Source organism: Rattus rattus, chromosome 5 (assembly GCF_011064425.1).
Source record: "Rattus rattus isolate New Zealand chromosome 5, Rrattus_CSIRO_v1, whole genome shotgun sequence".
In the NCBI taxonomy this organism is placed as follows: Eukaryota; Metazoa; Chordata; class Mammalia; order Rodentia; family Muridae; genus Rattus; species Rattus rattus.
Genome location: NC_046158.1, coordinates 84,697,837 through 84,711,610, shown reverse-complemented (window position 1 = coordinate 84,711,610; position 13,774 = coordinate 84,697,837). Strand labels below are relative to the sequence as shown.

General features: G+C 44.0%; 1 protein-coding gene across 5 annotated transcripts in view; it reads right to left on the bottom strand.

Moving 5' to 3' along the window:
* Mpped2 (metallophosphoesterase domain containing 2) overlaps positions 1-13,774 on the bottom strand; it is a 177,610-nt gene that overhangs the window by 73,055 nt on the left and 90,781 nt on the right. For all 5 annotated transcript variants that reach the window (XM_032903849.1, XM_032903851.1, XM_032903850.1 and 2 more), the window contains one exon: positions 13,108-13,333. In XM_032903849.1, coding sequence (XP_032759740.1) covers positions 13,108-13,333 — 226 coding nt within the window. The remainder of the gene's footprint in view (positions 1-13,107; positions 13,334-13,774) is intronic.

Sequence of the window (13,774 nt, the reverse complement as noted above, 5' to 3'; positions counted from 1 at the left end):
CTTCTACAGACATGTCCCCTTCCTAAAACTAACCCTGCAGTTCTACACTAGTGTTCTTCTGTTGCCTCTTCAAACTGTTTTCTTCCTTAACAATGAAGCCAGCATACAGAAAGCAGATCCCACTGCCTGGTTCTGGTTAAGGCAAAGCTTGCAGGAGAACACATCAAGCTCTGAACAAAAGCATCTGAGTCTCCCAGTCGACCTGTTTTGCAGACTGATTAATAGAAACAAGCTCTAAGGACTAATCACAAGTCGAGCCCTGTTTCACAGAGTAATAGAACAAAGACATACGAGAGGAGGGGACATCATGGCACCAGAATACAAATAAGCAAAGGTAGGCACACCAGGCTCTCCTCCACTGGAGTCACATCCTGTAAAGCCAGACCCCAGGTCCCCCTTCCCAGGGTATCACATTTAGGAATGAATTGAAAGGCACGCCTCCAAAGACGTCTGGCTTCTATTAGTCAGCTTGTGAAGCACCTAGGTTCCACCTCCCCGAGACTCTGATTTAAAAGGGAAACACGATTTTGCAGCAGAATGATGCATAGCTCGGGCTGGTTTAAGAGGAAGGCTTCCATTTCAGCAGGGCAAACCCCAGCACTTGTTGATTAGCACAAACACCCCCCACCCCTTGTAATGAGCTGTCCCACAGGTGATTTGTGAAGTGTGTGCCCGAGCACGGGACAGCAAATGCCCCAGACTGTATGAGCAAGCACGGCAAAAGTCAGAATAACAGTTCCGCTCAGAATTACCCAGCGACACATACTTTACGAATACAGAATATGGCCTCCCCCGTCCCCCACTCTGTAAGAACACACAAACTGTTGGGCACAGTAGAGGGAAAAGGAAAGCCATTCATGACAAATCTCCCTGCTGTCCTTGAGGGATGGTGCCTCTGTGCTTTTGACTTCTCTGTCGATATACGCCATTTTTATATTGTTAGAATCCATCTGTACGTTTGGGTAGGCATGTGGCTTCAAAAATGGTTATTGCTATTTAAAAAGAAGCCAGACTTAACTTATTTCTCTAATAAATGATATCGGCTCCTCATTGTCCAACAGCATTCAAGATGGCTCAGTGGATTGTTTTACTAGAATTGTGAACGGTTACACTGGGAAAACAGAGTCACTAGGCACCGAGACGCCTACAGACTTCACAATTTCTATCCTCAATGACTTTCTAATTTTTACTTCATTATTCAGAGAATTTTAGTTTCTGCAGTCAAACCCTTAATAAGCCTTTACACATTTAACACATGGCATTATCTCTGTAAAAATGCAAAAGAGAAAAGAAATGAATGCAACATTTCTACACCAAATATGGTCATTAATTTCTATAGAATGATGTCACGTTAGCATAGTAAACTGGGATGCTTTCCAGAACATCAAATTACATATGTATATATTTATATAAAGGGACTAATAACAGCATCGGTAACATCAAATGGCCTTCTCAGGTTCTACCATCATCTGAACACATTTGTACAGACATTCAACGCATTTCGCTAAAGGAAAAGCAAAGATCAAAATCCCAGGAAATGCCAAGTTTTGTTCCTGTGGTGACACTTGGCACCATTCTTTCTATCTATCTATCTATCTATCTATCTATCTATCTATCTATCTATCTATCATCCTTTCTTCCTTCCTTTCTTTCTTTCTTTCTTTCTTTCTTTCTTTCTTTCTTTCTTTCTTTCTATCTTGTCATCATCATCATAATTACTAATTGTAGTAGCACACATTCACCATCTGGAACAAAAGCATTCTAGAAGAGCATCATTCAAACAGCCCTGGGGCTGGTGAGATGGCTCTGCAGGTCATGGGCCTGAGGACATGAGTTCCCTTCCTGGACTCCCAAGGCAGAAAGAAACTGGACTCCCGCAAGTTCTCTGACCCTCACACCAGTCCTCCCCCCACACAGAGTCAAGGAATAAATGAACATAGACAGTGTCGTGAAGAGTTCTGTTGAAGCACAGTCACCCCACAGCATCCCAGAGGATTCTCAACTTTGTTTCTCATCCCCCTGCTTTTTTTTCTTATGTGCAAAACAATTTTTTTTTCTGATGCCATTTTCAAGAGTATTTGGTACAACGATTTGAATGACAAATAGGGAATGGAAATTCTCTGGTGATCTTTATTCTGCCTTATCAATAACTCAGTTATCCTGCTTATTGTGACAACAGGGCAAAACCAATTCAAAGGGGGAAACTCAATAGTTGCAGGACTGCCTTCAAAACTGAAACTGTTAAGTCTGTGTGGTTTACAAACTAGCCACACATCTACACACCCGCAAGAGGCCGCCTGTGTCTCTCAGACTTTTCATAACAGGAGTCTAAACTCTGCAGAAGGCAATTCCTACAACAAGTAACCTTAGAAGGCACTGACCATATGGCATCAGATTTTCCCTTGAGTCATGGGCAGCACAGGTAATGAGACTCTGGGATGAACTGTGTATAGCAGATTCCCTCACCATTCTCAGGCCTCCTCTGAGGCTGCCCCACAAGCAGATTGCCACACGGAATTCACCTCTAGTCTAGTAACCCCTCGTAAATGAGTAAAGGTCAGATTCAACATGAAACAGATACTCGTGGGCTTCCTCTTTTTATTTTCACTGGTGACCCAATAGGAAGTACCTCTTCCTTCCTCTCAGAGTCTGCAGTTCCAGCTTGAAGGGAGAAGACCGCACAAGTTTGTCACCTTACAGGTAACACCTGCGGGGCCTGTCACCCTCATTCTCCAATGCAATCTAAGTACCAGCTGTTTTAAATGATTAAAAAACAAACAAACAAACAAAAAACCGAAATGTTTCAAAACACACTTGTTTCTTCCTAAATTGTAACAAAAAGAGAATTGTAACCAAAGAGAAAGAAAGAACAAGAGGCAACTTACAAACCTAAAGGCACAGGCCCAGATGGTTTTGCCACCAACACTTTCTGGTCAGGTATTAGTTAAGTTCTGTTCTTTTGTACCGAAAAGATAGAAGCAAGAAGAGGGCTACTGATTCCTGAATGGCAATAAAAACAGGGGGCAGGGGCTGGCATGGGCTCAGTAGAGAAAGCATGTGCTGTGCAAGCATGAAGACTGGCGTTGGATCTCCAGAGGCATAAAAGCGGAGGAGGGTCAGTACCCAGGAGGCTGAGACGAGTGACTTAGTGAGCTCTAGGTTCTGCAATAAACAGAGAGCAAGGAAGAGGCCCAGTCTGCTGTGGGACCCATTTGCATGCCCGCCAAGGAAGATGTGTGAACCTTCACACATGCAAAGCACATACCAGGTGTACACATGTGAACACACACACACATACCACACACACACACACACACACACACACACACACACACACACACACACACACACACACACACACACACACACGTGCAAGAACTCAGAAACCCTAACTATAGCTAATAAGTTAGGAGTAGAATTTTTAATTAAGAACATAAAATTCTTTCCCCCTATTGTCCGTCTGCTGCTATCCTTCTTCTAGGACCATGGTGTCCCAGGCTTCCTATCATCACCCATGAAGCACTGGGAGCCAGGGAGGGAAAATCAGCATAACGAAGGAGGTTACCCTTTAGGATGGGTAGAGCCCAGAACTTGAGTACAAACTATTTCAAGGTCAGGAGGAAACAGTGGTTAGCAGTCCGTCAGCCGGGCAGCAGCTGGCTGCCTCAGCTTTACGTGCACGCTTTGCACATCATGTATCCAGAGTAAGGGTAACCAGAATTAGGAAGGTGGTCTCTACCCGACCTGTCCTTTACAAGCACACTAGTCTCGCTTGGTCTTCAATGTTGATTTACTGTAAACACCTATGAAATGTTAGCTCCACCCTTCCCATCTGTGGTCCGCCTTGTAAACCCATCATGCCTAAAGTATCTAAACTAACCAGTCAATAGCACCTACTCCTCAGACACTGTCTCAGACTTTCTTCCACCTGGGAAGAATCTAATTTAGATTCTAGCTTAGATTCATTTCCTGTAATCTGCTCTTATATATACCAGATGCTTCCCTTCTAATGGCCTGGCCTCCTTTTGATGCAGCTGGCATCCATGGCTATTGTTAGGCATAGTAACTGTGTTTGTGTTTGAACAGATAATCTTTTCTAACGTTTGAGCAGTCCTGCCCCAAGTGAGTGCAGCTTTTCCAGCTCATCTTCCCTGATTTGTGCAGATTCCACGCACATTCTGCTGTCCTAGCGGCTTGCACATTTGCCACTGGCCTTGAGCAGGGACAATCCTCACGGGACAGTCTACACTCAATTTACAGTCACTGTCCAATGTTACTTCTATCTTTCCTGGGTGAGAACGCGCTGCTAAGTGTTACTCAGACACTGAAAATGATCCTCCATTTCAGTGACCTTAAATCTGTCCCATTTGTCTTCATCTAATGGCCATCTATTCACTCTTCCATGCTTTTGAACCAAATGTAGGCAATATACAGAGTTCCTTTCCTAAATGGTTTCCACTTACCACTTACCCGGATCATAAGCAACTTGTCATGCCAGAGGAAGTAGACGATATTTACTTCTTAAAACTCCCTTCCTTTCTTCTCCCTCTCTCCCTGTGTGAGTGTGTGTGTGTGTCTGTCTGTATGTCTGTGTGTCTATCTGACTACTTGTCTCTCTCACACACTTACACAGAAATAAACATTTTACTGAATTACATGTCCTATTTATCTCCTTTGACCATACACAAATAAAAATAACACTAGCCAGCAGAGAACTAAAACGTCACTGTCCAGGGAAGAAAACTATATTACCATTTAATGAGTACCAGGAGGTCGAAAAACCAGAATCTCTTATTAATCCCATGAAGACTATATGACTGGCAAAGAAGCTATGGGACTGCACAGATTGGAGTCTGACTTTCGGGATTTCCTGTCCTTTGTGAAGTGAGGATCCCTAGGTGAGTTATTTAATGTCTCTAAAGCTCAGCCTTCTAGAGTTGCAAGGTGGAGTAAGAATGGCACATCTCTAGAGACGTGGCCAAGTTTAAACGCATGCCCTTCAGAGTACATTCATGCAGGCTGTGCACCACACCTGATGGTTACTGTTTGCGTGCTAATTTGACAAATGCCGGTATGGCTCAGAGATAAGATGATATATTCATCAAGGTCTATCTGATAAAACCAAGATGCCTGCTTGCTAGGACAGCCTCTTTCAAAAGCCAGAGCCTGCACGAGTTTACGGAACTGTCCCTCTCCCTCATTTGGCAAGTAGACTGGGCATTGCCTGCTTATGACTGACACAGGGAGCTAACTTCGAATAGCTTACTAAGGGGTACAATCAGGAAAAAGCCACCCTACATTTATAGTTCATAGTGCAGACTAAGAACCTTCCACCTAGCAAATACCTCAAAGACAAAGCTCTCCGTGCTCTACCATAAAGAGTCCAGTCACCAAGCAGACATCAGCGACTCCTTTGCAATATCCAGAGGATGTTCTGAGTCTGCTCGATCTGGCTATCGATATCAACTTTGCACTGTCTTTCTTGAGTGCAGCCCTGAAGAAACATTCTCCAAAAGCACTACTAGCAAGTTCTCTCACTACTCACAGCATGGGATGAGGTGTCTGAGGCAAAGAAGAATAATTCGGCTCACGAAGATGTCATTCTGTGAAATCCGTAGGGCCTTTAAGTCAAGTTTGTCTTTCCTCTTCCCTTGCCTTTGTGACACCATGCTGACCTAGGGACATGCTGAGCTCTCCACACTCCCCGTGGTCCAGGAAGGTCCAGACCTGTTCTCGAAGGCTGGGGGCACAGCTTTGTGCTTCCACTTGGCTGTTCCATCCCTGACCTTCCGTTCCATACATTCACAATTCCATCTGACTTTCATTGGAAGCACTTTTACTTACAACTGCTATCTCACGGGTGTAACCCTGGGGTTCACCTCTCTGCTTCCATTGCACTGTTTGCTCATACATTCATTTATTCATCTGATATGGACTGAGCGTGCAGTAGATCTGCTCTGAGCTAGCCTAGAGAAGCACAGAGAACAAAGGTGGTGGGTCACTGCAATGTTACTGGAGCTCGAAGCCACATTAGAATCCCCTTCCATCTGCCAGCAGCAACTCCGGATTAGGAGGAGGAGCCTACGACCGTAACATAAAGAATGGGAGGGCACCCAGCTTCCCACCAGCTCAGCCAAACCTCAAGGATATGGTTCAGGTCTTTACAGCAGCCCACGTCACCCTGGTTTTCACTGGAGTGCATGCCACCAGGCCAGCACTCAGACATATGTCCAGAAATCCCTACCCTTCTTGTTACAGAGGCTCAAGGTGGGGAGAGAAGGGAAGCTACACGGGATGGGCCTTTGGCTCCTGATCTGCCGTAGGTGCAGAACACCCGAATGCCATACAACATGCTCAGAGGAAGACTTTTTCTTTGTCAAAACCCCATTCTCTGAAGCACAGCACGCAGAAGGTACCAGGTCATTCCTCTCCTCTTGACTCTCCACCTCTTGCCCCTCTCCGTCAACACACGTAATCCCATTTGGCCTGGATTAATGTACAACCTTCTTACGGCTAAATGGAGGCAGCCATGTCTTCAAAGACAAGGAGGAATGGCCACTGCCTGAGTTCATTCAGTCTGAGGAGTGTGTGGATGTCCTTGCTGGACTATCCCAGTGTAAAGGGCTTGGCAGAGGAAGTGTGGGTCTAGGTCCTATTTCTCACACTGGCTCCGGGACTCTGGGCAGGTCACCTTCTGCCCTAACTTGGACTCTGTCCAAAAGCAACAGTGCTGAACAGCAGCGCACACATCGGTGCGTGGAACTCTTAGGTCTTGTTAACTCCTGTGAGCGATGATGTGATTTTGAGAACTTCTAGGCGGCCCAAATCAGACACCATTTGTACAAACGCTGAGTGAAACACTGCCTTCTCACTGTGAGTCTATCCGTGCTGTTTGCTGAGTTACTGGTGCAGCCACGTACAAGCCAAGATTTAAATTGTGACTGCAGCGGATTTGAGGCCTAACGGAGTGCCACAGATCATTCTTTAGCCTCCTCCCCATAAGTGTTCCAACCAGTAGAAGATAGAGAGACAAACTGGTTAGGGTAGGGCTGCTGGCGGAAAGGTCTATGTGGGACCCAACATAACGAACTGCATAAACTGGCCTTGGAGGTGGTATTTACTGTGCTGATCTGGCTATCTCTGGGAGGTAGGAGGCAAAGCCATTCCGTTTTGCTTTGTCCCTTTTTTCAAATAAACAAGGCAGTTGTTAAAACCAGAAGTGAATCCGATCCCGTGTGGCTTTAAGAGCAGTCGGCTGCATTCTGAAACAGGCCATAATGTAAACAGAGCCCTGTAACTCTACACCGGGGCAGAATGGCCATAGGTTTACGCCTGTGGGCCTGCAGCCAAGCAAAATGAAACGTTAGCCCGGACCTTTAAAGAGAATCATGTAAAAGCAGGGCACATATTTGTTTAACACACACACACGCACACACACACACACACACACACACACACACACACACACACACACTCCGTTTTTCTGTGCCAATATCTTTTGGAATTCTCTTAAATAAAAGCTGGAGAACCCTGCAAACAGTGCGCGGAAGCAGCAGTGATGACAATCTGCGGGCTGTCCTGCTGGACATGGAGACGTGAGATCTTTCTTTTCCTTCTTCCATCCCTTTCTTCCTTCCTTTCCTTCCTTCCTTCTTTGCCTAATTACAAAGTATGGCTGTAAAAATAAAATAAATGAGCCCACCGCACCCAATTCCTGTATCTGAGTTCTTCTATCGCGAGTTGCCAATTGGCTTTCTAATCCTCTCAGTCAATATCTGCTGTTAATTTGTTCGCTATTTCAAGAACTTGGAGACTGTCAGCAAAATACATGATGCATTACAGAACTTATAATTGGAAATGAAAACATCTGAAGCTTTTCTGACAGCCTAACCATAACGCCCTGCCGCCCTGATCGGAACAAGACAACACGCGCAACCTTGTAGCGATTGTGTGCAGACACAATTATGGATGCTAGGGAGTGAAGTCAACACTTAACTCTGGCTTTGAGAATGGCAGAGGAAATTACATCTAAATGAATGAATGAACTCAATGTGTTTATGATGCCAAATGAAAGGAGGAGAGGCGGGAGGTGGAATCCAGGCTCATGCTTCCTTTGGAAACAAAGGGCAGTGGGTACTCTCGTCCTCTTTAGGCCATTTCAGAACTACCGGGCCTGAGCCTGATCTAATTTTCCTGCTGTAGAAGTTAAGGCACTTCCTCCACAGTTACTAAATCTGACAAATTACACCTGTGTCCATTCTAACGTGAAAAAGGAGCTCTTTGTTCCTGACCCCTTTGATTTGAGAGATCAAATTCTCAGACATAGGAAAGCCCCACTCATGTTCATTAAACACCAGGGGAGGCTGGTTTGTACAGGGGGGGAAAGGTACAGGCTAGCCAGGAACAAGATAGCAGCTCTAGTCTGAGAGGGCTGGGGCAATGGCTAGGGTCTGTCTACTTTTTGCAACAGGGCTTGCTTATCCCTTAGTAAGTGTGGGTTTGGTTTGGTCCATCCATCCATCCTCCCCTCCCTCCCTCCTTCCCTCCCTCCCTCCCTCCCCCCTCTGTCTTTTGGCCACAGCATCTTGCTATCATGAGATTGGTGAAAGACCCAGCTGATTTCCACAGCCTGTTCTGTGTGAAAGTTAAACTGAAAGCCACTTGCATTAAAAGGCTAGGTGCAGGTTCAGTAACCAAAAACTGGGAAGATGATTTCAAAATTCCACCTCCCCTTTGGTACGAACCGACAAGCACTTGGTTACTACAGTGGCTCATGTCTGACAGATTAGGATTCCTTCTTCTCTCTCTATTCTTTGTCTTTGGCAAAGATGCTGCAGAGGGCAAGCAGAGAGGAAATGGAGGTTCATCTTAGAGGCCGAGCATGAACACCAGTCCTGGGAAGCCTGTGATCTTTCAAAGCTGGTCCAGCTGCCTGATGACACAATCCCTCCTTTCTGTTTCCCAAAAGGGACAAAAGGAAGTGATGGCAGAAGTTAAGGAAATTCTAAAGCACATGTCTGATTGCTTTCCTTTAAGTTGATGGAAGGAGTTTGTGAAGAAATTTAGATAGAACTCAGAAAACTGTGTTCCTTCCAAGTTCCCTCTGAGGCCAAGAAGCTCCCCGAAAAACTCATCTATACTTGCCATCCTTTAAGGAGTCTCCTCCCAGACTAGCATCCGGCTTGCAACTTCTGCTGTTTGGAACATTCTCCCATACCCATCAAATCACATCCTAGCCCTCTTCGTTGAAGATGTAGTAAGTCTCATGGCACACTGCAGTGTGCATGAAAACCGAAGGGATGCTGAGATGTGTTGCAAGCTATTTTCTGTGTATAAATTCCGGATAAGTTGTAAACCAGGAAGCAACAGTATTCTCTCTAGTCTCTGGGACGCTTTCAGCTGTGACACAAGTTATAAGCACACAATGAAGGCAGATGGATATTCTTCTTAAGTTAAACCATCTAACAATCACTTTATTTTACCTTATAGGGGAGGTGATACTGCAGAACGAAACCTCGGGGCCTTGTGCACACTAAGCACGTCTTCTAAAAAATCAGCTACACGCTATCATTATACTTTTAAAATTCGAGAGTTAGAGCTATTTCCTCAGTCTGATGGCAACTGCTTTTGTGAAGCCCATGGACGGCAGGATGGAAAGGGCTAGGATAGAAGTTCTTGTTTTGACTTTTGTTTTCGAATGAAAACCACTAGTCATATTATCAACTCATAACTGAACATTTCCTCTAGAAAATTAGCTAGAACTCATGGAGGTCAAGATTAACTCGTCTCCATTCTTTTGAAATATCTATTGGGCTACTGAGGAGGCTTTTACCTTTGGGGAAATCTCAGAGATACAATAACAATGATAAAACCTTAATTCCTGAAAAGAGAAAGGAAGTAGCTATGGTGTAATTTCCCTCAAATTTTGTTCCTATGCAAAGTTTTAATAGTACAAGAGGTTAAAAATGTGCAAGGCATTAACATAACCGTGTCTACCGATATGCATTGCCTTTGAAGAGTCTAACTCTGGTGAACATTCATGTCGTTGAAGTGAAACAGCCTAGATCAGACATCTCTTCTTCTGTTTCATTCACTAAATTGAGAAGACACAGTCCTCATCTAGCATCGTCCAATCGGCAGAGACTGAACCAGGGTCAGAACACATCCCTCTAGCTCCTGGTGTAGAGTCACCAGCAGAACGGACAAAACGCACCAGTATTCCACTGCTCCTGGTGACAGCCACAATTCTCAAACACTAACTCTTGGCCAAGGGTCTTCGCTACACTGTAGATACATAAAGTTTATGTGGTGAGGGAAATGATACTGTAAAGATGAGGAAACAGAGGAATGGGAAGGTTAAAACCAAATGAAGCAAAGACAAATTAACTCATCCAAAGTCCCAGGGAGTATGTGGTAGAAATGGGACACGGGGTCCTCCCTGCACAGAACTGCTCAGGCAGGGATCTCCCAGACAGCGTTCAGTAGCCCTGGGAGTATCCATTTAAACAGAACCTCCTCGTAGTGACATTCAAACAACTGATGTCTCAGGAGGACAGGGTGAAATGGAAATCGTCCCTTCACCAGTATTTGGTTCTTGATCAAAAACCAAAGTACCAATAAGCTTGGTGGATGGGATGAATTCCTCCTTCAGATGTCCCAAATTCTACCCACAGATTCTCTTCTTTGTAAAGAAGTAGTCAGCAGGAACAAAGGGTAAAGTGTTTTTTGTTTTCTCAAAATATCAATATACACTATAAGGAACTGTCTCAGGACAACATTTCAAGACACAATAATTTTTCTTCGATTTTGACTTCAATAACATTCTCTAATACTGAATTATTAAAATATTTTAAGTGATTTTAAAAATTGTAAGTGATAGCAATCTAGTTCAGATATACACTTTGTATGCAGCATGAACTAACCACCTAGACTGGATCATATCCTGCCATACACCATATATTTTCAATTACCAGTTTGTTTTCATATCTTGGGATACTTTAAGGCCTGCCTTGTGATCCTAACATCGCCTCATACATTGCAGCTATAATTTTGTTTAGCCAGTTCTACCCTAAGCAGATTGGGATCAGCTTAAACCATGGGGGTTATTTTTTCTATTTCTCTGTCATTGTTTCAGAGATTTCTGAGATCTCTGGTAGCATTGATTGTTCGTCAACAACCCAGTGCCCTGCGTCTTTTGAAGATTGCTCAAGAACACTGGACACGGTTGGAGAAATGATTTTAACCAGAGCACCGAGTTTCTTTGACAACCAGAGGTCATTCTTCAATATTAAACTGTATTAAGAATTGGACCAGGAAGTGGAAAAAGCTCATGTCCTGCTCCATATCCAGAACCACTGATATTAACACCCTGTTTCACACTGAGATCGTTTTTCTGATCACAGCTGAACAGGAGTCAGGTCTGCTATTTATCCAATTACCTTCAGCCATCCTCTCATGCATAAAAATAAATGTATGGATTTTAATACAGTCAAATTTAAATAGAGTTAAATTCAAAATTATAACCGCTAATATCACACTCCCACCACCACTCCCATCACTACTCAACCCCCTGGCCACACTATTATCCCTGGAGTCAAGCACGATTGCGGGCATGGTTATTTTAATGCATTGCAAATTTTAACCTCTTGTACTATTAAAATTTTGCACAGGAGCAAAATTTGAGGGAAATTACATCATAGCTAGTTTTTTTCCTCTTTTTGGGAGTTAAGGTTTTATCATTGCTATTGAGGGCTTCCACTCATCGCCTGTGGTCTCCTAGGCAGGTTTTAACCTTCCGTGCCTCAGTTTGCTTATTTGGTGAATGGAAATTACAGCGGGAATCTAAATCCTACAGGCAGATTAAAGACTAAATTAGACAACTGATACAACATCAGTCTTAGAACAGTGCCCAATTTATGGTAGTTAATGAGAAATTCAGTCATTGTTGTCAGGTTGAAGTGCAACAAAATTTACTTCTCACACCCCCTATAAGTTATAAATTCCAATTAGTCAGGGGAAAAAATTGTTTTTCCAGACAAAACCAAACCTTCCATGTGAGAGGCAATGGGAGTCCGCCCCACCACCCCTCTGGCAGGTCTGCCTCAGCTTGTAGCAAAGATCTTGCGAGCTTTTCCGGGAAGGATGGGGAAAGTTTAGTTGGCCTGCTCAAGGCTCACAGATAATCTTGGAATGTCTGATACAGATAACCTCCAGTCGAACATTCTCCTTTCAGAGATGAGAACATTGGTCTAGGTTAAGTGACTTGCTCAGGTCCACCCAAAAACACAGTGGTAAAGCCAAGATCAGGAAAATGATAATCATTATCGTAAGCCAATTACCAGGCTCTCTTCTAAATTCATTCCATGTGCCACGCACATAACCCTTCCATGACTAGGTAAAATGCGAATATTTATTTTCACCATCTTAAAGGTATAAAATCTAAGGTGCAGAAACATGGAGTAACTCCTTTAAAACCTGGCAATGAAAACCAAGATCCAGAGTCCCACTGGGAGGCCGCTAGGATGTGCTCCAGAGCACAGTTCTAGACTTCGAGTTCTGGGCTATCCATTAACAACCTACAACATGCCTGAGCATCTGTCTCATGTGCAAAGCCTCTAGCAAAACACAGATTTCTGGAGTTTCTCTAAGAGAGGAAAATCAGGGAGGTCTTTGAGACTAGATTTCAAGTTACCTTTACAGAAGGGGTCAGTTTAATGTGTAGAGAGACTTGAGGAAACTTGACCCTTATGCGAGGCATTTCATGACCGCTTCCATGTCAACGAAAGTGGAAATAATCTCACGGAATGGTCAGAGTAGCTAAATCTGGCAAGATCAGACTTTCCCAAGTCTCTCTATGTTTGCACAGACACATGTAGCACCCTGGTCATATAACTACATACATGTCTACTAACGCTATAGTTAGGAGTCTGTTGGATGATGAAAATAACCAATTCTGTGATTTCCAGAGGGACCAAATGATGTGTTGGGTTGGTGAGGAACCAACCGTCCTTCCTCCTGCCCTAGTCACGTCTGTGTAAAGCAGCTAAGTCCCAAGTTTTCTTGGTTCCAGGCTTGAAAACGGAGGAAGCCTGTGGAATGAGCACTTACCAGGGTGCACCGTATATCCTGAATCCCTTCACGGTTACTTCTGAATCTTGCAAGTAAATACTGTTTGTCAGGAGGGACTGAACATTGTCAAAGTCCTCTGGTTTCAATTTGGACACAGAGGGGAAACGGTAGTAGTCCTGCTTCACGAGGTCCGCCATGAATTCCTTATCAAATGTCAGTTCATGATTCCCAGCAATCACAATTTTATATTCATATGGTAGGTTTCCTGTAATAACAAGAAGGAGAGAGAGAGAAAGCACCAATTAGCACATCCATTTCCCATCACAGAATACAGCAGCCAAGACCGTGATTAGCAGACAGCTCACCCGGATGAAATACTCACACATTTCCATTTCCGTGTAAACCAAAATTCATGGCTACTCTTTTATGCTACCAAAAATTAAAATAAAGCAGAAATAGGAAGCTCTACGGATGGAGCTAAACAGCGGCTAAGAGGACATCAAGCTTTTCAGTCCCGTTTCTTTCTGGATTTTACAGATCCACCGTGACGACTCCATACACAGTTATCCAGTTTTTGCTTTGTTTTGGTTAAAGATGGACGGTGATCCTAAAGGGGAGGCTTGGACTCAGTCTGGTTCTCAATAAATTAAGACAACCAAGTATTTTTAGCAGCATGTATAGGTGCTAGGTTTTTGGTGCACCCTTC